Source organism: Trachurus japonicus, chromosome 18 (genome assembly GCF_045865225.1).
Source record: "Trachurus japonicus isolate A0001 chromosome 18, Traja_1.0".
Taxonomy (NCBI): Eukaryota; Metazoa; Chordata; class Actinopteri; order Carangiformes; family Carangidae; genus Trachurus; species Trachurus japonicus.
In genome coordinates this window covers 28,671,496-28,694,326 of record NC_140924.1, presented here as the reverse complement: position 1 = coordinate 28,694,326, position 22,831 = coordinate 28,671,496, and the positions used below count along the sequence as shown (strand labels likewise).

Genomic DNA, 22,831 nt, shown 5'->3' with positions numbered 1-22,831 from the left:
AAAGCCCCTAACCATAACCCATAACCCTCCATTTATCTGGAACTATCCAACTCAGTCAGTATTTTCTCCACATTGGTTTGTTCCAGATAAACAGCTTTTTTCCCAACCATTTGAAGGACAGAAATTGTTTTTGTATATAACGTACACTTAAACAGGTGTATTATTTTTTGACGGGACTTCTTGAGTCAAGTAACGGCGAGTAACGATGCATTTTATTGTCAGTAACGGTAATCGCGTTATAATGGGGAAACAGTTACTATTTTGATTACCCGTTATACTAAAAAAAGTAGCGCTGCTAGTAGCGCCGTTTATATATAGGCTGCCCAAGGCTAATGCTGTTGATTCCCATCACTGTAGCCTACCCTACACCACACAGAGCATTTGATGTTTTATAGTTAAAGGGACAACGAGGAGTTTCTATTTGGTTATAAAAAAGTCTCACATTAATGTGGATGAATCTCCGCTACCCACACTTGTTAATGGGCCCATTTTCGATAAATATATCATTTTGTCTCTATCGTTATCTTGTTATTATTAGTGGTGGTGGAAATGCTGGTCGAGCCGACCAGCGTTTCCTTACTTTCGGTTTCGCGGCGAGCCATGAGAATAACGCAGCCGAATCGCCATTTATGGTCGGAACTACGACGGTAGCCTATGTGATCGTCTTCGAACCTGTGACTTTAATTCTTGATGAATGAAAACATGAGTCTGTCTTGCGCCGGTCAAAGAATTTTACGGTGCGCGTGGAGGCTCATAAATAGTGTGAAAACGCTTCGCTTTTCCAAAACTCCTCGTTGTCCCTTTAAGAGTTTCAATTTGACTTCTCTCCTGCAGAAAAAAACCCATCATCAACAATCTTTCTTCATAGGGCAGGTTTACAGCATACTGGCAAAAACTATCACCTACTTTTCTTTGTTCAGTTAGCCTAAATGAATATCTCTTTCAGAAAAGTAGATGTGACATCAATGTAATGACACCAAATGAGACACGAGCTGATAAGGGCGTCCCCCGCCCCAGAAAAGCCCGCGCACGCCACTGCTCACACTCAGACATTAAATTCTTGCATCGACTGTGACTCTTCGTCTTGTCCGGTCACTTCTCATCTCAAACAGCCTCAACAAACACAAAACTAGAGCTTTGTCTGTTAAACAAAGGTCAGACCCAGTTGACTCAGCCACGCAGTCAAATATTAACAGCTGATATTGACTGCAAAATAAGGGGGGCAGCAAGAAAAATGGGTTATATTTTGTTTACTTACGTGAATGGAGAGATGGGGCGGGGCGTGTGGACATCCGGGCCAATTGCATTGTGCGGAAACCTTGCGTGACGTAGCCTTCAACCAATCACAGAAGCGTACAGCTGGACAAACGCGACCACGACACAACGTTTTTTTAGTCTCAACGTTTAGGCAGAAAAATAGTGAATTAATACAATTTTTAGCCAAAAGCGCGAAGAAATTGTTAAAGGAGACAAGTGTTTGTTTGTTGCACTGAAGACTATCAGAAGAATTAGTGCATTGTGTAGGTTTTTTTGTGAAGTCCGGGACCGGAAAAGACCCGTTTCCCCCCGACAGCTGGTTCACGGATCCCCCACTATTTGCTCTCGAAGTTGTGGTGAGTGTGTTGTTGTTGGTGGAGAGAAAGAGGGAGATGGACTGAGAAGGGAACAAGAGAGAAAGACACAGCAGCGAGAAAGCGACCGTGTTTATTTCAACTTGTGTTACTCTGTGTATTTACTGCATTTTTTGAATGTTTTTTTTGTTTTTTGTTGTGCATGTAGCTACATTTGCATCAGGCTAGCATAAGTTTTCGAGCTGCACCACTGAAACTCTCAGTTGTGAATGTTAAAAGATGGAAAAACTGTCACGACGACAACGGAAACACGGTGAAACAACTTGTTCACCTTTGCTAACTTACATTACCAATAGTTGTAGGTATTGTAGTGGGCTGTGAGTCCTACAGAGTTGGAGTAGCTACTGTCAAATTCGTCGAAAACACCGAAGTGTTCCAAAGCTAGATTTATGTATTTGCTTAGATGAATAATGTTGATAAGTGTTATGTACAAACACTGATTTGAACGTCGGACCATATAGGCTATGATTTCGTCGCCTTTTGCCTTTTGTAAACCGTTGATGTCATGTTGTCTTCTTCATATCAGTCAGTTAAAGAGGGACATGTTGGATTATTTGTAATTGATCGACAGAAACACGTTTATTTTCGAAGCCACGCAGGCATTTGTTGTTTTGGAAGAGAGTAAGCAGTGTAGCGTTGGTGTGGCGGAGCGAGAGGATGTTTGTTCTCATGCTGCGTTCACGGACTCGACGTGAGCCCCGATTCCCCGATTGTCAACGGTACTGCGACGTGTATCTGCTCAGCCTGAATCGGTTTTTGTCTTCTGGCCTGTTGAGTGACCCCATGTCTGTCTTCTAGTTGCTGTTCAGTTCAAGATGCATGTCTGTTAAAAGGTAAAATTAGCCAGTAGCCAATTTTATGTTTCACATTAAGTCAGGACTGGGGTGAACTTTATTGTACAAGACAACTGAAGGACAATTCATTTGCAAAGGTTTGATTGTGGGTTTGAAGTAATGCCAATGATCACTGTCATCATTTGTCAACTTTGAAGAAAAGCTGCTTTTCTCCTATTAGTAACTGAAAATGAAATATTTAGAGGTTAAGGGCTGTTGGTTGACTCAAATAAGCACATTTTAGACATTATAATTAGCTAGGAAATTGACTTTTTTTCCCTGATAAATGATTTATCATCTGATTAAAACAACAATTGTCTGATTGAACAACAAGTTGTATTTGTATAACACCAAACCATAACATCTATTTGGTCAAGAAACTTTGCCATAGGCTACTAGATTGAGATGCTATAGTATCATAAAGAAACAACGATACATTGCCCACGGTAAGCAGGTACTGGGCCACAGTGGAGTGGAAGACTCCCTGTAATGAAAATGACAGTTTTTGCTCAGTTTTTGTTGCATTATGGAGAGAAAGTAAGAAATTGTTAGGCGTAAAAGCATTTGGCTCATTCCTCATTTGCTGCTATTGGCAACCACAATGTCAAATCCTGTCTGTCACTCAATTATCCTAATTAACGACATGAACTACTGGAACATCTAACCAGAGAAGAGACACATGTAGGCTAATATCTATTTCTGGAAGTGGTGCTGTGAGCCTGATGGTGTTTGTTTCTCTCGTGATATGTGCTGCTGATTAAACAGGATGGGGAAAAAAACAAACCCACCACATTTGCACAGTTTTTCTCTAAATAAAAACTGGCTGTTTTTCATCTGAATGGACATCAGAGGAAAAGGGTCAATGATTTACAGTGTTGTGCTGTGCCGCGTGCATCAGTGCTGGATCTTGTTCTGTCTTGGGATCCATCATCTAATCATGCACTCTTAGCCCCGGGGGAAGAAGGGAAGGAAAAACTGTGGTGGGATTTAACCAGATGTTGTGGTGTAGCATATCCAGGCTACATCTGTCTGCATCGTTGCAAATAGTTTTCTGCACGATAATACAAAAAGAAAAATCTGGCCCTTTGTTTTTTAATTTGCTCTTCACCTGCACAATTTACTCTGCCTTAATTCTGGTCATCGATCAAATAGACATCAAAATGTTCTCAATATTCTTGCTTTCCCACACATGTCAATATTTAGATTAATTGAAAACACCTGACATAGGGCTGTGTGAAATCATTAACACTAATGTGAGTAAAAGGGAAGGGAAGTATATTTTCCATCCATCCATCCATTGTCCACCGCATTATCCGGAGTCGGGTCGCGGGGGCAGTAGTCGGAGCAGGGATCCCCAGACTTCCCTCTCCCCGGACACTTCCTCCAGTACTTCCGGGGGGACCCCAAGGCGTTCCCAGGCCAGCCGAGTGACGTAGTATCAATATGAATCATGACATGATCATGAATCCATAGCAAACAGACTTTAAAAACATGAAAGTACTGTTTGTTTTTTAATGAGAGTTTGTTCAAAACAGTTTTTTGGACATTGAGAACATGAACAATATGACTCCACTTAACCTTATAAACAGAGTTATCAAATTATTCCTGAGCCCTAATTGGATTTTAGTCAATTTTCAATAGAGTTCAGACTCTTTCATAAAAAAAGCTTGTGACTGCAGTCAGATACATGGAAAACTACTCTGGCAAATGACTAAGATCCATTATAAACATTTTTTTAAAAACAGACTCCCATGAGTCAACATGAGTGACATTTTTAAACACCCAGGCCTACTTCTTACTTTGGCATTGTGTTCATGTGAAAGTTCACTGCAATTTCCCACATTTCTGGGAGCCCACGAACGCAGCACACGACCACGTGACCAGCTTCACCGTTAGCAAGGTGGCTAACAGGATTTAGCTAACTTGAGCTACGTTGCATCGCAGCACGGAGAAATCCCCGCTGGAGAAACGACGAGCACGCACTCTTCGCGGTGTGGTTGCATTAACTTTGTGTAACGTTACACTTTGAAACGAACAACGAGATCACAATGCCAGGTAACTTGAACCCCGGGGGGCGGTGTGAATTTTAGACGGTTTGTGTGTGTGTGAGTGTGTGGAGGAGCGGAGGCTTGTTTTGTTGACCTGCTTCAGTGATGCTGCCATGCTGTAGCAGCGTGCTAGCTGGTAGCGGAGTAGCCCACTTTGTTTGGCCTTAAGCATCCAAACGGGAGCGGAGTTTGACCTCGGTGTGAGCTTAACGTGTTTTAATAGCCCATGGTGTCCTTTTAATTAAATGTATTATTTACGTTTGAGCCGTTTTCACGCGAAAGCACTTTTCTCCTTTGGTGAAAAATAACTGTTTCTAGCCCCCCGGTCCGCTACCCTTTTGTTGTTGCTGGGATAGCTTTCACCTTAGGCCCGTTCATTGACAGCTATGTGCGTCTATCTATTTGCAGCCACGGTGGACTAGCTTCTTAGCATTACCCCGGCTAAACCCGTCCAATCCCTTTACCAAGTTTTTCCAGGTAGGCCCGGACACCTGGCCGTGGCCGCTAGCCGTGCGGAGACGTTAGCAGGCTGCGAGCCACGACGACGCTCCCATTACACACAGCAGCTCACTAACTGTTGCATTACATAATGTGTTATGAAGCGCCTTATTCTGTGCCTTTTTACAGCGGCTGCTCCGCTCACTGGATGCACCCAACACAAACACATCCCAGCTTTGATTCAATCTCTGTTTGGGATTTTGAAGTTTTCCTTAACACGCAGGGACACCGAGTGTTTTGCATCTCGCTTTTCCTTTTTCTCCTCCATCTAATATTTCGACAAAACCGACCGGACATTTTCAGTTTAGTTAAATATTTCAACCACCGAAATTCTTATTACTGAACTAATTTTGTTATTCAATTAATTGTAACCGTATTATTCAGTTGTTTACGACAGTGGTGAATGAGGGGATTGAGAGAAACGTCAGCTATTATATTATTAACTTAACTTAAGCTACTTAAAAAGATATATTTTTCCTGATGATTTTCTTGTATTAAATACATTTGAAGACATTTCCCCTAATTTTCTGGTCAGATAGGTGTAAGATTAGCAGAAAATGTCCAGTTTCTCCAAAGCCCAAGATGATCAGATTGATCCAATCCGCAGCCTGAAACTCCAGAAATATAAAATTTACTACTACAGTGTACCTGAGCATGCATTATAAATGGCATAAACTATTAATCACTTGCTTAAAATGTTGCTGTTGAGTTTAAAATTTATTCCACCACATGAATTTCAGATCACAACAAATGCAAATTTTACATGACGAGCGCACAGTCATCACACAGTTTGAGTTTTCTGGTTATTTTGACATTGTCTGTGTGTGTAGCCCTGCTGCTGAACAGCATGTTACCTTCTCCACTGTTTATCCTTCATCCTCATCCCATCAGATCAAATCACACTCTGCTGGCGGGCCAGGAGGCTGGGCCAAGCTAGGCTCCTCTAACTAAATATTACATGGTGACCAACACATGGTTATGCAACATGAACATGCTAAGTGCTTCATGCAGTACATAATGGCACGGTGCGTACGGTCTCTATTTTCCCTTCTTTATACCTGTTCCTCTGCCACACAGTCCTTGTGTGGTCTGAGCGGAGACACGTTGGCATGCAGGGACTCTTGGCAATGGTTGGAAAATGATGTCCGGGGTTAGGATTCACATGCTAGTTGCTAGTCTTGAAAAGAAGAAAGTTTATTTTTAACTAACAGCTAACATTTTAAAGGCCGATGTTTTCCAAGTTGCTTCTTTTGTTGACCCACAGTCCGAACCTGCAAATACTCAATTTAAAGTCCTATGAAGGATGAGAAAATCACCAGGATATCTTCATGTGAGGAGCTGGAAAAAAATTGTTTGTTGCTTTTACTTGATAAACGCCAGGCATTGATTTTAATTGTTCTGATCTTCATTGCATGTCTCATGGATTTTCTGCGGATAAACATCTCAGGGATTTTTTATTTTTATTTCAAAGCAGACTTTGTAAACAGACACATGTATCCAATAAACTTTGGCAGTAGGTGTTAGAAGTGTGTTGTTTCGCAACACTTCACAGACTGCAGTAAAAATCCAACATGGACACTGGCACGCGCACACAACAAGGTGAGCTCTGACTTCAGTGTGTGAGTTACACTCGCCTGGAGTCTCTTGTTCTTTCTGACCCCCTCATTCACGTCTTGTTCAAATCGCTGCAGTGAACAATTGTTGTGCTTTATCACCGTCTACAGACATGGACACACCTCTTGTTAATCTACTAACCTACTTAGGTTGTCTGTGTTTATTGGAACTCCTCTGAGGGACAGCGTGTCCGAACAGCGAACAGCGGCCTGCCTGCACATGTTGATTTTTATCACACCAACCAAGATGGAAATGGCAGGAACAGCAGTCGAACTAACATTTTGTCCTCAATATGGAGATGGGGTGAAGTTTCTGTGAGTTCAGAGATGTAAATCAGTATTTTTCAAATCAAACGTTTTAGTGGTGTGTGTGTGTGCTTTAGGCTGACCCTGGAGCTGTGTGCATGGCTGGGTTGAGATCATCGTTTTACCCCCCCCACTGTATTCACCGGGAGGCCGCAGTTGAGTCATGACAAGTCTGTTGGAGCTGGCTGGCAGACTGAGGATTATGTCATTGTAGTGGGCATGTCTCATCAGGGTGCTAGTACTGTCTGTGTCGCAGGAAAGGGGACACACTCATACTGTCTAATTTGCTTTTTTTTTTCATTATTAAATGTACAGCACCTCAACATCAAAGTATAAAATCTGTCTGACTGCATCAAAGCACAGTGAATGCATCTCTGTGAGGCAGAAAGTTTAATCTTCTCTTATCACTTTCCTCACATGAAATTCCCCAAGTAAGATTGTTTGTGTTGAAGAGCCGAGCAGCACTCTGGTTATATTGTCTACGTATATTTTATATATTAGACTTAAGAATAGGTTAAAAAAAAAAAAAAGAAGAAGCTGCTGTTGTGGAGGCACCAAATAATTTCTGTAGTGGATCCTCGTCATCAGATACACCGTGTGGTATTGTATTGGAATTTCTTTTGGCTTGGACAACGTCCAGCTGCGATGTGAGCGCCGGCCCAGCAGAGAGATGAGGAGGAGACCAGGAGGGAGGGAGGGACAGTATGTCCAGACACAGGCAGATGAGGATCCAGAGACGTGACCTGCTGCTTCCATCTCGAGGGACAGCCTTTATATCCAAATGGGGAAAGGTCATGTGCAGCCAGGGACTGTCCCACTGTCAGAAAAACAAGGAAGTGTGAGGACAAGGTTCAGCATTGATTAGTAGTAGCGGAGACTTTTCTTCCTCCACTCCCTCTGCGCCGAGCTCCAGTCCATCTAAGAGATTCACACTCACTCCTTGAATCCCAGGGGCTTCCACTGCCCAGGGCCTGGAAACATTGAGTCCTTTTGTTACAGGGCGGTAGTCCCAGTTTGTCCCGTGCTCGACGGTGAAGCGGCTTGATTATCTGTCAGGCGCGAAGAAGGAGCTTCATTTTGGTGGAAGCGACTCCATCTCGCCGCCGCTGCCTCTCCCACCTTTGTGCAGCGAACGCCGCGTCGGGTGTGAACAGCAATAAGCCGACACCATAACAAAAGCGCCAACTTAGTGTCTCCTCCGTCTGTTCTGCTAAGCATGTGCACCGCTACCTCGGTATCAAATTTGGCACGAGCGCTCTCTCTGACTCAAGGATGATTAGATTTCAGAGGTCAAAGGTCAAGGTCGACGTGACCGCCTGTGCACACAGTTTTGGCTGTAACTCAGAATTCATGATACCAGTTCAAATCAGTCGACTCCTTCACTTTGAAAGCGGTGATAACGTAGATCCTGTGTTCCTCTGACAGACAGGGTGAAAGCATCTGACCATGAAGCGGTACTCCGTTAAATGCTTGAAAGGGTTTCCTTCTGTTTTAGTCTTGCAGTCATCTGAAAGGAGAGCGTGTGTGTGTGTGACCCGCAGCCTATAAATTGCATCATGCTGCACCGTTACTTGGGATGACTCACTGTTTACCTTGATTAGATCATGTGCAGCTGACACGAGGCCGCCGCAAAACAACCGCACAGTTGTCTGCTCAGATGGCTCTGTCATATTCTTATTGTTTCATGTCCGACCGTCTTTGTTCCTGGTCGTCTCTGTTGTCCTCTCCCTCGTGGTTTTCAGAAACCCCCGTACTTTTTTTTTTCATGTAATGTTGTGATACATCAGAGCAGGTCTGCACCTCATTGCAACTTTCATTCACCTTTCTTCCATTTAATGATAACTTATAACATATTAAATCTGCAATTTGGACTAATTGTGCACCATGTTAAAATACTGAAGTTGCCTTTAATGTGATAAAATAGCAACAAAATGAGGAATTCTTTGGAGCGAAACAGTTCATCAATTTCCCGTTGACTTCACTGATTGTATCTGGACAGCAGATGCAACATAATCAATTAATCGTTAAGGAAAAAGATGTGATTCTGTAATATGTTCTAACATGAATCTGCTGATCCAGTGCTTATGTAACTATTGCTTCACTGGGTTTGGGCAGCAGTCTCATCTCATGTGTTGCATGTAATTCAATGTAACCTTCATAAATCAGCTCAGATAAAGGAGACGTACATGATGTGAATCTGTGACTGTGACTAATGTAAATGTTGAACATTCATCTGTGGTTGGAGTAGTTTATTTGCATCTTGACCGCATTTGAACTGTTCACACCTTCACACCAAACCTGGCCCACATCATAGTGACTGGGAGAAGCCGTCTGAACACGCCCTCTCTGTTTGTACTAGGGATGTATCACTAATTATAGTGCCATTAACTCAAAGGCCACATGATAGGTGTGTAAAACTGTCTTCTAACTTTCTCATGTGTTGACTTCACTGCTACGTGCTCTGCTCGTGCCTGGATTTAAATCTGATTTGACTGGGCCGTTTGCCTTCACACATAGCTTAGTAGGGAAATGAGGAAGCTGTGACATCATGTGGCGTTTTCTCTTGTTATTAGCATAAGCTAACAGATTTAGCCCCCTGGGTGTTTGCTTGCCTGTGAACGGCGCTGTATGTCTTCATGGTGTGTGTGGGTGGGGTTAATATCTCAGTTTGGCCTTTTTCCCCCTGCAGCATCGCAGTTCACCAACCTGAACAGCGATTTGACTGCAGTCATAAAAATGACAACGACTCTATTAAGCCTCAGACTCATTTAGGTGTTTTGCAGTGAGAGTGTGTGTGATCAGTCCCAGTCGGTGCTGCAGTTTTCAGTCTGTTTTCTTATTCAGATCATGAGATGCCGAGACGCCGTGTTTGGTGGTTTTATTGTTCAGGAGGACTGAGACTCCAACACTTCCCCTCCCCCTGGGAGCAGTTCTCCAGCTGCTGCTAAAATGTATTTGAGACACTTTCATTTGGGCAGAAAAGCCCCAGTCTAGAGTCAAGACGAGAAATGTAAATTTAACAGCAACAATCCAGCTGTGGCCCGATGAGGAGATGAGCCAAAGTTTTCTGGCTTCAAGAACGGAAGGAAATCAAGTGCACGCTCTCTTCAATTTAGCTTCAGGAGCCACTTGTGCCGATGTGGAGAATATTCTCAGTGTTTGAGTTTTGTATGTGAATGTGACCATTTCTCTGAGCAGCATTAACGTACGTGTGTGTGTCTGTCCTCGTGCAGAGCCGGCTGAGATGAGCGGTCCAGAGGTGGCCAAGACACCGGGAGGAGGCGCTCCGGGCAAAGAGGGAAAGGAGCCGGTGGCCAATGGGCACGCAGGAGAGGGCAGCGACGCCAACCCGTTCGCCGAGTACATGTGGATGGAGAACGAGGAGGAGTACAACAGACAGGTGCGTGCTCACATCTCTGTGGGTGGATCCACTGTGGTCTGCATGCTCATGTTAACCCCTCCCCCCTGCACCCACTATCTCAGGTCGTGACCTTCATATCTCAGCCGAGTCAGAGCTTTAAAGGCTTTCTCATGATGCCCTTTTTCGTACTTGAACCCCCCTTCTTATCAGCCCCCCCGTTTTCTTCTTCCTGCCACTTCACACTCACTCAGACCCCCACCCCCCACCCCCCTGCACTTTAAACTCTGCCACGTTATCTTGTGCTCTGTTCGTCCTCCACCCTCCGTTATCATCTCCATCTGCCCTTGTTTTGTTTCCCACGACGACCGATAACGTCACAGGTGAACCGACCTGTTTCCCCTCACACACTCACTTTGTTCTGTCCTCCAGTCCATAGGAGTGTTTCTCTTTGCTCATGTATCAGCTTATTAAAGGGACAACGAGGAGTTTTGGAAAAGCAAAGCGTTTTTACACTACATTTATGAGCCTCCGCGCACCGTAAAATTCTTTGACCGGTGCAAGACGGACTCATGTTTTCATTCATCAAGAATCAAAGTCAGAGGTTCGAAGATGATCAGATACTATCGTAGGGGGTGGTTAAGGCGGCCGCCCCATGTAGAGGCTACAGTCCTCAACGCAGGCGTCCCCAGTTCAAATCCCGCGTCGGGCAGCCCTTTCCTGCATGTCATTCCCCCTCTCTCTGCCTCCCCCTTTCCTGTCTATCTCACTATGTACTATCAAATAAAAAATATACTTAAAAAAAAAAAAGATACTGTTGTAGTTCTGACCATAAACGGTGATTCGGCGGCGTTATTCTCATGACTCGCCGCGAAACCGAAAGTAAGGAAACGCTGGTCAGCTCGACCAGCATTTCCTTACAACAAAATAACGATAGAGACAGAACGATATATTTATTGAATATGGGCCCATTAACAAGTGTGGGTAATGTAGATTCATCCACATTAATATGAGACTTTTTTATTGTCGCGGAATCTTTCGTTCTGCTGATGGAGAAACTCCTTGTTGTCCCTTTAAGACTCAAAGAAACCTCCAGAGAGTTAGACGATCAGTGATTTAGAAGTAGGAATGTGCCACCTGCTTTTCTTCCTGTCCCTCAGCTCTGAGTCATGTATTTTAATGTCACCACATTTCTTTTTAGGAAACCTTCCACCTACTTGTCATGCAAATGATCTTAAACAACCTGCCCTCCTCTTCCTCCTCCTCTGTCCATTCATCCCCTTGTTCTTTTCCTCCTGTACCTCCCTCCCCTCTGGTTTGACGCTCACTCGTCTCTTCTTCTCCAGGTGGAGGAGGAGCTGTTGGAGCAGGAGTTCTTGGAGCGCTGCTTCCAGGAAATGCTGGAGGAGGAGGACCAGGATTGGTTCATCCCTTCGCGTGACCTCAACAACCAGGGGGTGGGGCAGCTGCAGCAGCAGCTCAACAGCCTGTCCGTCAGCGATCACCACAGCAACCTGGAGGAAGTGGCGGTGAGTCACAGACGCATCTCGTTTCACAACACTCACTTTTTTTTCTTTTTCTTTCTTTTTTTTTTTTCTAATAAAAGCCTTCTTAGAAAAAGAGTGTGTTCTCACCCGCGGCCTCTTCTTCTTCCTCTGCAGAGGAAGAGCATCTTGAATCCCGAAGCGAAGGAGTTCGTCCCGGGGAAGAAATACTAGGAGTCCCCCTCACCCCCATGGAGCCTCCACGTGCACACAAACACACACACACCTGTCCACACATATGCTCAGAGACTCTGGCGGCGCTGACCGCGTACACACTGATACTCACACACGCACGCATGCACACACACACGCACACAGACCTATACACACTTGAAGTCAGTGGCGTGCTGGCAGGCCCAGTCGGGGGGTGGGGGGATTTCTTTTTCTTTCTCCTTTCTTTATGTTTCTTTAATCTTTTTATTTCCTGTTTGTTTCTTGTAAACTGAGGGACATTTGGGAACAGGGGTGGGGGAGGGGTGTAATACCAGCACCGCCCTACTGCGGGCGCTAGCTCATCATCGCATTTCAGATGACGCCGTCGACGTCTGCAGAGCGCGCAGAGCTCATCCAAGCCCCCTTTTGAACTGAGGCAGCTACCAAGGAGTGATGCCAGGATCTAAAACTTCACATCCAGATCGTCTAATAAACATTAAACGACTTCACGTACTTGTTAATTTGTTTGCTGTCAAATTTGGAAAAACAACAACAACATTGCGTTACCTTGAGTTGAGGGGTTTCCAGGACAGTGAGGTTACAGAGCGACTAACATTTCAGGGGACTTGATGCGTGTCTGCCGCCGCTCTGCCGAGTCGCGGCGCTCAGTCCAACCCGTTGACATTAGCTCCTGTGATGTCGTAAGCTCCACGTGACATCGCAGCTCATGCGCATCTCGAGACGCGGGTTGTTATTTGTATCCGCAGCGGCTCCGTTCCAAACCAAATACAGACCCCGCACCTCCCTGTACATGTATGTATGTGTGTGTATGCGTGTGTGTGTGTGTGTGGTCAGAACATGGACAGGTGTACTCATGGATGAATTGTTGCTTTTTCCCAATTTATATGGAAGTCTATGTTGATCTTCAGTCCAGCCTGTGAGAACAGAGGCGTCACCAAATCAAGTTCAGTGAGAAAATGTTGTTGCAGAGGGAAGGTCGTAAAAACACTCAGTTATTCTCATTTCTGTGTTCACTCTCAGTCTTTGTTTTGGATTCATCACATATTGAATAACCTCGTTACAGGGGAGTGTTTGGTCTGGAACTCAGCCACTGCCTCTTTCTGCCGGAACAACTTGGTTTGTCCAGCATCAGATCAAGTGTCCATATCCAAATCAGGTTTTCAAATAGCCTCTCCTCCTCTTTTTTCTTTTTTCTTCATGTTTTTGAGGATGAGGCGTTTTGTGTCTCTACTGGGTACAGTAGCCTGTGGTGTCCATTCAGTCCTGTTTGTAGGAGGAAACCTGAGGAGACGGTATTGTCAGAATAAAGCAGTATGCCACATGTGGCCGACAGTATGGCCTCCTTGCTGTTGTTTTCTTTGTTGGTTGACTTTTATGAGGAAGTTCTTCTCTTTTAACCACTGATTTCTACTGTGGTCTGGCTTTCCCTTAAATATCACCTCCTGCTGCAAGTATAATCTCCGGTTTTAAGTTGTAAACCAACAGGAGAAAGTTGTATATGTGAAGATGATTTTATTTCCAGTTCAATTTTTCTTATTCTCAGCAGCCTGGTTTAGAAATACGGAGGCAGTATTGACTCGATCTGAACATCAGTCCTCTTCATGCCGCTGTTCATTCATTGAATTTACAGTGACGTGTGTATTTTTCTCTCAGTGCACTTGTACTTGCATTCAGTATCTGACAGGTGAGAGCAACTTCTGTCCATCCAAGCAGGTTTTTAGAATCTTCAACCTGTCAGAGACCACGAGTGTGTGTGTGGTTAAAGGGGAACTTCCTCACTTAGTGTTGGACCACAGCTGTCAAATGGCACCCTGGTGAAGCCAATAGGAATGTCCGCCAGGTGGATTGTACAACATGAAATCATTTTTGGTGATTTTGTTTGAGTTAGGTGACAGAAGCCGTTTAAGAAAAAGAGGTCCAGAAGACACAGAGTATGAATTTCAATACAAACAAAAATAATGAAAAAAGATGAATAAAGATGTTAAAGACAAACACCTGGTGTCAGTCTGTTGTCATGTTTTAGTTTTGACCCCTCACAGACCTGAAGGATTCAGTTCAGTATTGACAAGGTCAGTGTCAGACATAATCAGACATCTGGCTCACATCCCTGCTCCACCATTCATCTCTGCAAGTTCAGTGTAAACTAAACAAATTCAATGTAAATTATAAACTAAACTATATTGTAGTTTATAATAGAGATAGACCAGTTATCAGCATTGGCTGTTATTTTCCATTGATGAAATTAATGTATTTTAAAACACTCTCCTCTGGCTCTGCCTGAAGTCACCACTCTTGGCTGTGAACCAAGATTTGTGTTGGAGTTTGTGGTATTCTACAAAACTTAAAGGTCCTTTGTATCAGATTTTCACAGTGTACAAAAAGAAGCAAACAGTAGGCTATACTGTATTCAGTCTAATTCTAGGTGTGTTATAAAAATTGGCATGGATTTTTAACCGCAGTGACAAATATTGGTTATCAGTAAACTAGAGGTGAATTGGCTCTAAACACAAAAATCACTGGAAACCACCAGACTTCACACTGAGCCTTCAGCAGAGCTTCTAGATAAATGCTAAAGCTAATATGCTAATATCTATTTGGCTGCAATGGCAAGGCTAATATGCCGATGTGAAGATGGTCTGATGACATGTTCACATTTACCATAGTTAAGTGAGTTAAAACACTAACAAGAACAATTTTTGCAGTAAACTACAGTACAAGGTTGTACTGTTCATGACTGAAACAGTTGGAGCAGCCAACCCACAGACTCATTCCATCTGTCTAAATACACAGGGCTGTCCTACTCAACACTCACTGGTCTGATTGTTCCGATGTAACACATGAACACAGTTCACAGGTCACTGGTGCAGCTTCCTGGTCTTCCTCAGCAGAGAGATTGTACAGCAGCAGTTGTCATGGAAATGAAGAGTTGATTTGGTTTAAATTTCAACCCTGAACATCTCCAGTCCACCTCCTGAGGAAGACAGTGAACACATCTGTGGTAAAACCAACACAGATGGACACTCTGCGAAGAAGGGAGACGTATTACATAGAAACGGACCTGATACCTGAGCAAGAGCAGAATGATCCAGGTATGATATTGATTTACAATCAGAGCTGAATTATCTTTATTTTTTAAATCTTACTTAGTATGAGTCTCCTTTCTGCATCCAGGAAGTCGGTACACCATCAGAGTGTTCATTATCAACTTCAGGAGTCGGTGTCTGACGTCTGAAGACGTGGACAGTCTGTCGGTGTTCATACCTCAGCTGGAGCAGTGTTTCAGGGGGACGCCTGCGCCCCAGGTGACCCTGATCACAGACGTCAGGACGGACCGCCTGTGGTCCCCCTTCACCTACAAAGACGAGGACGTGGAGAACGACAGGCGCTCGTCCTTGGTGGAGACACCGGCGCGGGTCATGATGACCCCTGCAGGCTTCAGGTAGCTGCCGTCTCGTCACGCTGACGTCACCTGGTTCCGCTTTCACCTTTGTGCTGACATTCCTCCTCCAGACTTCCTGCCGGCAGACTCCTGTCTCCCATCCACCCACAGGAAGCTCCCATCATGGCCCTGAAAGCAGACCGGAGGAACCGCGTCTTCACTTTGGAGTCTGAGGCCGGGCCCTTCAACAGGGTGGTGGCCCCCGTCTACAGGGCCACGGAGGAGGAGGTGGCCGGCTGGTTGAGGGTGTCTGACTACACCCGAGACGGCCACATGATACTGTCGGTGCTGTGCTCCTTCCTTCCTCCTAGTGGAGGTGAGGCAGGAGGAGAGGGTGGGACAGGAGGAGCTGTAGACAGGAAGAGGAAGAGGGAGGAAACTGATGAGGGACAGAAACGTCTCAGACTGTAAATGTCCCAGTAGGGTGGGAGGGGGGGACATCCAATCTAAAACCACCTCAAGGGATTCTTATCCTGATGAGAACTGTTTATTTTCATGAATAAAAAATAAGAGACACGATGCTATAGGCTACCCTCTTATTTCCATCTCTACTTAGTGTGTTTACCTACACTTTTAGTTTCCAACTGATTCTTGGCTGAATATTGAGCTACAGTCACGAAGACTCTACATCAGGGGTGGGCAAACTTTTTGGCTCAGGGGCCACAATGAGTTTTAAAATGTAATGGCTGGGCCGGGCCAGTGTCAGATGGATGGAGAGTGTTTGTGTGAACTAATGCCGTGTTCCAGGCAGGCTCTCCCTGCCTCCTTTGCCTACCAGAAGCTTCCTTCTTCAGCTGTTGTTAACATTTCCATGTTTCCCACATTCTCTGTTATAAACTGTTTTCATGTCTGTAACAACATCTACAGTATTGCACGTCTGTCTGTCCTGGGTGATGATCCCTCCTCTGTTGCTCACCCTGAGATTTCTCCAATTTTTCCCTGTTAAAAGGGTTTTCCTTGGAGTTTTTCCTCAGTGGATGTGAGGGTCTAAGGACAGAGGATGTTGTTATGATGTAAAGCCCTTTGAGACAAACTGTTTGTAAAAACGGGCTATACAAATAAAATGGCCTTGCCTTGCCTTTTGAACCCGTAAGTCATGACTTACGACTTTGTAGTGTTCCAGGCATCCCGTAACACGTGTTTTTCCGACCTGTTACAGTACCCGTGAAAATTCACTACAACGGCAGTCAAACCCGTTACTTCCTACCCGTGAACTCGTACCAGATCGAACTGGTAGGGGTTCACGGGTCGGAAAAACACAAGTTACGGGTTGCCTGGAACGCACCATAATATAAACTACATGTAAAAGCCATTACCTAAAGGTAAAAGAAAACTTACATTCTAATTTCATTCAGTTTCAGTGGGAGCAGTCTTTTTTGCCAGTGCATCCAAGTTTGTGGGCTTTGCTATAATTTTTTGACAACTTTGTACCAACATTTGACGGGCCAGATTAAAAAGCCCAACAGTCCGCATATGGCCCACGGGCCTTAGTTTGCCCCTTGCCTGCTCTATAGAGTCAGATGGTGTTGGACCTGGTCCTGGCCTTACCTGCAGCTTTCATCTGCACTCCTAAAATCTGAATTTAATACTATACAGAGGAAGATTTTGAAAACAACAAAATGCATTTTAATGCAATTTAAGTAAATTCAACCTCAGATAGCAGCAGTTTCAAATGTACCAGAGAATAATAATATATCATTTTGAAATGGGCCTTTCTCTATTTTATTTAGGTGCATTTTTGAATGCAGGACTTTTGCCTGGAGTATTTCTACATTGTTTATATCCCTCCTCCACTGCACTACTGCATGCACATTTATACAGGGGGATGACAACAAGCACATGCACACACACACACACTTTTCTGTTTCCTTTGGGTGCCTGCCAGTGGATGCTTTCCTGCTGTGTTCTGACTCATCCTCAGCTTCTCTGTCCTGAGGCAACATAACTGAGAATCACAGACACACACTTACACACACAGCCACACACAGGGCTTGACTGTTACTTCAGTGAGGAGGGGCCGGTCATGTATGAGGTGGACGGATGTTGAAGAAGCAGCAGCAGCAGCGCAAACAAACTGGTTGATCTTGTTTTACTCAAAAAACTTGACAATGTTTTGATACTGCTGTGACACAATCTGAACTTCACAGTGAGGAGTGGCGATTCCAGTGACAGGAGCGAGGATAATGATGATAGTCTCTCAGCTGGACCGCAGGCTCAGACTGCTAGGAGGAGAAAAATAAAGGATGTAAGAAGAGCCAGTGTACAGGTCTGCAGCATCAGCACACACACATATGCACACTCTCTATCCTCCTCACCTGAACAGAGTAGCTGGTCTGGTACTCGGTCTGCAGCTGCTCTGTGCTGCAGTCAGTGGGCTGTGTGTGGTCCTGGTCCTGAGGCGGGGGGCTGCTGCCCTGAGCCATATGAGGTGGGACGGTCTGCACCTCCACGTTGAGGCTTCTAGGGCACTCAGTTCTCCTACCACAGCTGGGGGTGGGAAAAAACGTCACAGAATAAGAATCTCAAAAAAATCTTCTGGAGGTTAAAGGGATAGTTCAACATTTTGGCAAATTGGCCCATTGCCATAATCCCTATAGTTTTAGGAGTAGGTTCATTACCTTTAATTGTAAGTGCAAGCTATTTTTAGAACGGCGGAACAGAGCTGTGAGCTGCTCAGCGCTATGCTAAGGAGGCTAATGGGATTTCTTGGTTTCCCTCATCAAACTCATCAAATACACAATCCAACAACTCCAAAACGCTCTGGTGGACAAGTTGTGACCTGCACATTCACCACGCTATGAGATAATAACAGAACGCTATGAGACGGAGTTGTTTTCAAAACTGCCCCCGACGGAATCGCGCATCAGCGGTTTTGCATGATTTTACCTCGAAAACAACTCCGTCTCGTAACGTTTCGTTATTATCTCATAGCGTGGTGAATGTGCAGGTCACAACTTGTCCACAAGTTTGGAGTTGTTTTGAGTTTGATGAGGGAAACCAAGAAATCCCATGAGCCTCCGTAGCGTAGCTCTGAGCAGCTCGCGGCTCTGCTCCGCCGTTCTAAAAATAGCTTGCACCGACAATTAAAGGTAACAAACCTACTTCTAAGACTATAGGGATTATTTGGGCCAATTTGCCAGAATGTTGAAGTATCCCTTTAAAAAGCCCAGGTTTGTGTGTGTGTGACTTACAAGTTGCACCAACAGGACGTCGGCTGAAGGACGACGTTGTTTCCTGGTCCCACGCTCCCCATGTAGGCGCCACACTCCCAATTTTCAGCATCTAATCAGAGGTGGAAATGACTGTTTTCATCCAAATCACCCACTTCTTTACAAGTTGTTGTGCAGGCAGCGACATCCCAGTCCGTCTGCTCTGTGTTTGGTCTGAACCTCTCAGCCTCACATGATTTTACTCTGATGGGTCATTTTGGGCCCCAGAGTTTTATGAATCATGGAGAAAAGTGTGGTTCATGTCATGTAAGACGAGTGTATGTGTGTGTGTGTGTGTATGTTGTACCTTTGTTAGCGATAATGGGACTGGAGGCCACAGGGAGGTTGAGCAGGTGCTGCAGCCCGGCCTCTCTGCACACAGAGCCCAGGAACTCTGCACAGCAGGCCGTGTCGGACGAAACTACAAACGTACCTAAAAGTGCACAGATATGGGACAGTATCAGATTGACTTCTGTACTTTCAACCTCTCCCTCATGCAGCCGGAAAAACTTTAGAAGCAACTTGAATGATGAAATCAAAGAGTGCGGATGTTCTCACCTCTCTCGTAGAGAACATTAATCTTCCGCCGCGGCTCATCTCTTGCTTCATACTGCGCCAACACCTTTGCTGTCGATAGAAGAAGCTGGATTAGTTCCTCCACATCCGCCGGCTCGGTTTGCGTGTGTGTGTTTCAGAGAGATGAGGGAACTCACAGTGCAGCTGACCGTTGTTCTCCACACCAAGTAACCGCCCAGCCTCCACATCCTGTGTCCGGCCCTTTGTCAAGGAGGAGCCAGCAACCCCTGTCGCCCCGGAAACGGATTCAGAGAGGATGCCGAAAGGAGACCGGGAAGAAGGGAAGAGGCAACAGGAGGGAGGCTGAGGAACAGAGCGCAGAGAGGGTGGAGATGAGAATGAAAACTTAGTTGAAAGTAAAGGTTTTCTTTTTTTTTTATGAAACTGTGAATGTGATGTAGGTGTTCACCTGTGCAGGTGGACCATAGCTGCTGTTGGTCGTTTTGTAGAAGTAGTAGTTGAACACAGGCCAGATTTCACGTTTTGTCTACAGAAACAACACAAGAAACAAAAAAGAGGATTAAAATCAATCAGAGACGTCTGTCTGTTCTGGTCTTCAGTCCATCAGTCTGGTCTATCTGACCGGCAGTGGGGCGATGAACACAGGAGCAGGTTCAGGATCAGTCCTGGGGTTCAGCTGGTGGAACTGGAGGTGGCGCTCACTGAAGGGTCTGTAGTCACTGGTGTACGAGGTGACGTATCTCTCACAGGACTCCTGCTTTGAAGACTAAAGGAGATGTACAAGTATAAAACAGGAGCGTAGAGAGGAAATAAGCTTTTTCCTTATACAGCATTTTGAAAACCACTGCTGGAGGAAGAATTCACAATGTTCAAAATGCAAAATGTGCTGTAATATACAATGATACATAATTGTGGTGTTATTATCATGCTCTATGCAGCATTTTACTGTGACTGTGGTGAAGGTTCATGTCGAAGTACACGGCTACTGTGGGAGAAGGGGAAGTTAAAATAGCTGGACAAAGAAAACAATATGACACACTATGTTAATAACTAAAATACCAAAGTACAGTTTTTCACATAGGACTAACAGGACATACTGTATAATGGAAAAACTATAAGAAGATCCCCAGAGGTTTTTAACGACTCAGAGTTTCTGCACTCATGAAATCTGAACTTAATTCTTTACAGAGGAAAGTTTTGAAAACAACTGATTAAAAAAACGTGATGTTTGATTTTCATTGAAATAAACTCCAGCTTAAATAGCAGCAGAGGGCTCAAAATGCAACAGGGAATAGTTTCATATCATTTTGAAATGGGCCTTCTGCATTATGAATACTTTTATTTTGATACTTTAACTTAATGTTGCAGATGATAACACTGTAATTTTATTTATGTGCATTTTTGAATGCAGGACCTTTTTTATTACATTGTTTATATCCCTCCCCTACTGTCCTACTGCATACATGCACATAAACCTCTTCCAAACAGGGGGATGCAAGCACATGCACACAGAGACTATACTGTTTCCTTAAAACCAATCAGAGACGTCCTTCTTCACTTGTCATCAGTCAGTTCTCTGATCTATCTGACCTGCCGTGGGCTGATCAACGCAGGAGCAGGTTCAGCATCAGTCCTGGGGCTCAGCTGGTCGACCTGTAGGTGGCGCTCACTGAGGGGTGTGTAGTCATTGTTGTACGAGGTGACGAATCTCTCCCAGGGCTCCTGCTTTGAAGACTAAAGGAGATGAACAGGAAATCAGCTATATTATCATGCTCTATGAGCAGCATTCTACTGTGGCTTTGATTAAGGTTCATGTGGTTTTACACGTCTACAGTGGAGTGATTAAAAAAGTTGGGCAGAAAAAGAGTCTCAGACAATATGTAAATTACTAAAATACCAAACTACAGTTTCTCACATGAGGACAGATAATGGCAAAAAGAAAAAGAAAATCCACAGAGCTCAGATTTTAACTTTCATCTGCACTCATGAAATCTGAATTTAATTCTTTACAGAGGAAAGTTTTGAAAACAGCTGATTAAAAAAACGTGATGTTTGATTTTCATTGAAATAAAAATGCAACAGAGAATAGTTTCATAGAATAGGCCTACTTTTATTTTTTAACCTTTAAGTTCATTTTGCAGATGATAACACTGCACTGTAATTTTATTTATGTGCATTTCTGAATGCAGGACTTTTGCCTGGAGTATTTTCACATTATTTATATCCCTCCCCCACTGTCCTACTGCATGCACATGTAAACCTCTTCAAACAGTTTCCTTAAAATCAATCAGACACGTCTGTCTCAGTTCTCTGGTCTGACCTGCCGTGGGGTGATTAACGCAGGAGCAGGTCTAGCATCCGTCCTGCTGAACTGGAGGTGGTGGGGACTGAACTGTCTGTAGTCAGTGTTGTAGGAGGTGACGAATCTCTCCCAGGGCTGCTGCCCTGAGGACTGGAGGAGATGCACAGGTATGAAACAGGAAATAAGCTTCTACCAAAAACAGCAGTTTGCAAACCACTGCTGGAGGAAGAAGTCACATCCTTCACTGACAAATCCTCAGTTGAAAATGTTGCTTTGTAAAAGTATCACAAGCAAAATGTACCCTAATATACAGTGGTATATTATTATGGTGTTATTATGGATGCTATATTCTATGAACAGCACTTTACTGTGGCTGTGTTAAAGGTATTGAGTAGCAAAAAATGTAAAAGTCGAGTCAAATAACAAAACAATGAGTGAAAAAAAAGTTAAATAACGTTGTTCACTGTGGGAGTGGTTAAAAAAGCTTGACAAAGAAAAGAATAACAACAATAACTTATATGAATAACTAATGAACCAAACTACAGTTTTTCACATAAGACGAACAGGACAAATTAGAGAAGAGGAAAAGAAAACCCCCAGAGGTTTTTAATGACTCAGACTTTAAAGAGTGAATTCTAGAGAAACATGTTGTGTCATGAGGTGAGAGTGGAGTTTGGTAACGTAGCTGTTTAAGCCGACTGACGTGTTTGTGCAGTTTGTGGACGGTGACAAATTTCCCTGGAGGCTGCAGACTAACTTACATGGAAGCAAAGTGTTGTGTGGTGTTGGGAGCAGCTGTTGTGTCTGTTGTGTTGTGCATCTTCAACACCTTCTCATTTCAATTCAAAACACTCTGAGAAAAAAAAAATTTCAACTCAAAAATGTGCAAAATAATAAGGAAAAGTCGTGTGTCTTTACCTTCAGGGGAATCATCCGATGTTTCATGACTCCTCTGTGGACGCGCGTCACAGCAGCGAAGCTGAACTGAACTGAACCGAGGAGCCGGTTCAGACTCAGTGGAATCCTCCTGCTGCTGTTTTCAATCAAATTCTGTTGTTTTTTCAAATGATATTTATTCTGTTCACTGTGGCAGCACATGGAGCTGCACTTCAACTGATGCTGCTCCTTTTGTGCATGTCTGTCCCATCACAACTTCATGCTCTCTGAAATCCAAAAATATTCTTGTCTGTAAATCTCACTGGCTAATATAAAAGAGATAATTGGCAAATGAGTGTTATTAGTAATCTGAATCCATGTGGACCTGAGGAAGAGGAGCAGGCTGGTGGTGTAACAGCACCATCTACCTGTTACCAACTAACACAGAGGAGCTGCAAAAAGA

At 44.2% G+C, this 22,831-nt stretch overlaps 3 protein-coding genes across 7 annotated transcripts; 2 read left to right on the top strand and 1 right to left on the bottom strand.

The window, feature by feature from the left end:
* The first annotated feature begins 1,353 nt into the window (after positions 1–1,353).
* paip2b (poly(A) binding protein interacting protein 2B) lies at positions 1,354–13,997 on the top strand. Of its 2 annotated transcripts, none has more exons than XM_085759470.1 (4): positions 1,354–1,613; positions 10,163–10,329; positions 11,634–11,816; positions 11,949–13,997. In XM_085759470.1, the coding sequence occupies exons 2-4, from the start codon at positions 10,174–10,176 to the stop codon at positions 12,003–12,005; spliced, it is 396 nt and encodes a 131-aa protein (XP_085615596.1). In that variant the 5' UTR covers positions 1,354–1,613; positions 10,163–10,173; the 3' UTR covers positions 12,006–13,997. The 2 variants fall into 2 exon arrangements, with proteins under 2 accessions (XP_085615596.1, XP_085615595.1); XM_085759469.1 differs by lacking the exon at positions 1,354–1,613 and adding an exon at positions 4,381–4,519.
* A 929-nt stretch (positions 13,998–14,926) lies between these two features.
* On the top strand, positions 14,927–15,968 carry LOC146969545 (uncharacterized). Its single transcript, XM_085759556.1, has 3 exons — positions 14,927–15,094; positions 15,177–15,444; positions 15,516–15,968. Exons 1-3 carry the CDS (start codon positions 15,019–15,021, stop codon positions 15,853–15,855), a joined length of 684 nt encoding a protein of 227 aa, XP_085615682.1. The 5' UTR covers positions 14,927–15,018; the 3' UTR covers positions 15,856–15,968.
* A 1,551-nt stretch (positions 15,969–17,519) lies between these two features.
* On the bottom strand, positions 17,520–22,721 carry LOC146969544 (uncharacterized). Of its 4 annotated transcripts, none has more exons than XM_085759040.1 (11): positions 22,411–22,708; positions 21,511–21,642; positions 20,781–20,924; positions 19,813–19,956; positions 19,639–19,716; positions 19,367–19,532; positions 19,212–19,280; positions 18,961–19,086; positions 18,636–18,726; positions 17,760–17,931; positions 17,520–17,666 (listed from the first exon to the last, which is right to left on the bottom strand). In XM_085759040.1, exons 1-11 carry the CDS (start codon positions 22,588–22,590, stop codon positions 17,586–17,588), a joined length of 1,383 nt encoding a protein of 460 aa, XP_085615166.1. In that variant the 5' UTR covers positions 22,591–22,708; the 3' UTR covers positions 17,520–17,585. The 4 variants fall into 4 exon arrangements, with proteins under 4 accessions (XP_085615166.1, XP_085615167.1, XP_085615169.1 ...); XM_085759041.1 differs by having other exon boundaries at positions 17,520–17,663; XM_085759043.1 differs by lacking the exon at positions 20,781–20,924 and having other exon boundaries at positions 22,411–22,721.
* Positions 22,722–22,831: the final 110 nt, after the last annotated feature.

Excerpts from the sequence above, each read along its gene's own strand:
- paip2b (XM_085759469.1), top strand. Across the intron at positions 10,330-11,633 it reads AGGAGGAGTACAACAGACAG|GTGGAGGAGGAGCTGTTGGA; the intron begins GTGCGTGCTCAC and ends CTTCTTCTCCAG. Across the intron at positions 11,817-11,948 it reads GCAACCTGGAGGAAGTGGCG|AGGAAGAGCATCTTGAATCC; the intron begins GTGAGTCACAGA and ends CTTCCTCTGCAG.
- LOC146969545 (XM_085759556.1), top strand. The coding sequence starts at position 15,019 with ATGGACACTCTGCGAAGAAGGGAGACGTATTACATAGAAACGGACCTG. Across the intron at positions 15,095-15,176 it reads GCAAGAGCAGAATGATCCAG|GAAGTCGGTACACCATCAGA; the intron begins GTATGATATTGA and ends TTCTGCATCCAG. Across the intron at positions 15,445-15,515 it reads ATGACCCCTGCAGGCTTCAG|ACTTCCTGCCGGCAGACTCC; the intron begins GTAGCTGCCGTC and ends TTCCTCCTCCAG.
- LOC146969544 (XM_085759040.1), bottom strand. The coding sequence starts at position 22,590 with ATGTGCTGCCACAGTGAACAGAATAAATATCATTTGAAAAAACAACAG. Across the intron at positions 19,087-19,211 it reads TAATGTTCTCTACGAGAGAG|GTACGTTTGTAGTTTCGTCC; the intron begins GTGAGAACATCC and ends GTGCACTTTTAG. Across the intron at positions 17,667-17,759 it reads AGACCAGCTACTCTGTTCAG|CAGTCTGAGCCTGCGGTCCA; the intron begins GTGAGGAGGATA and ends TTCTCCTCCTAG.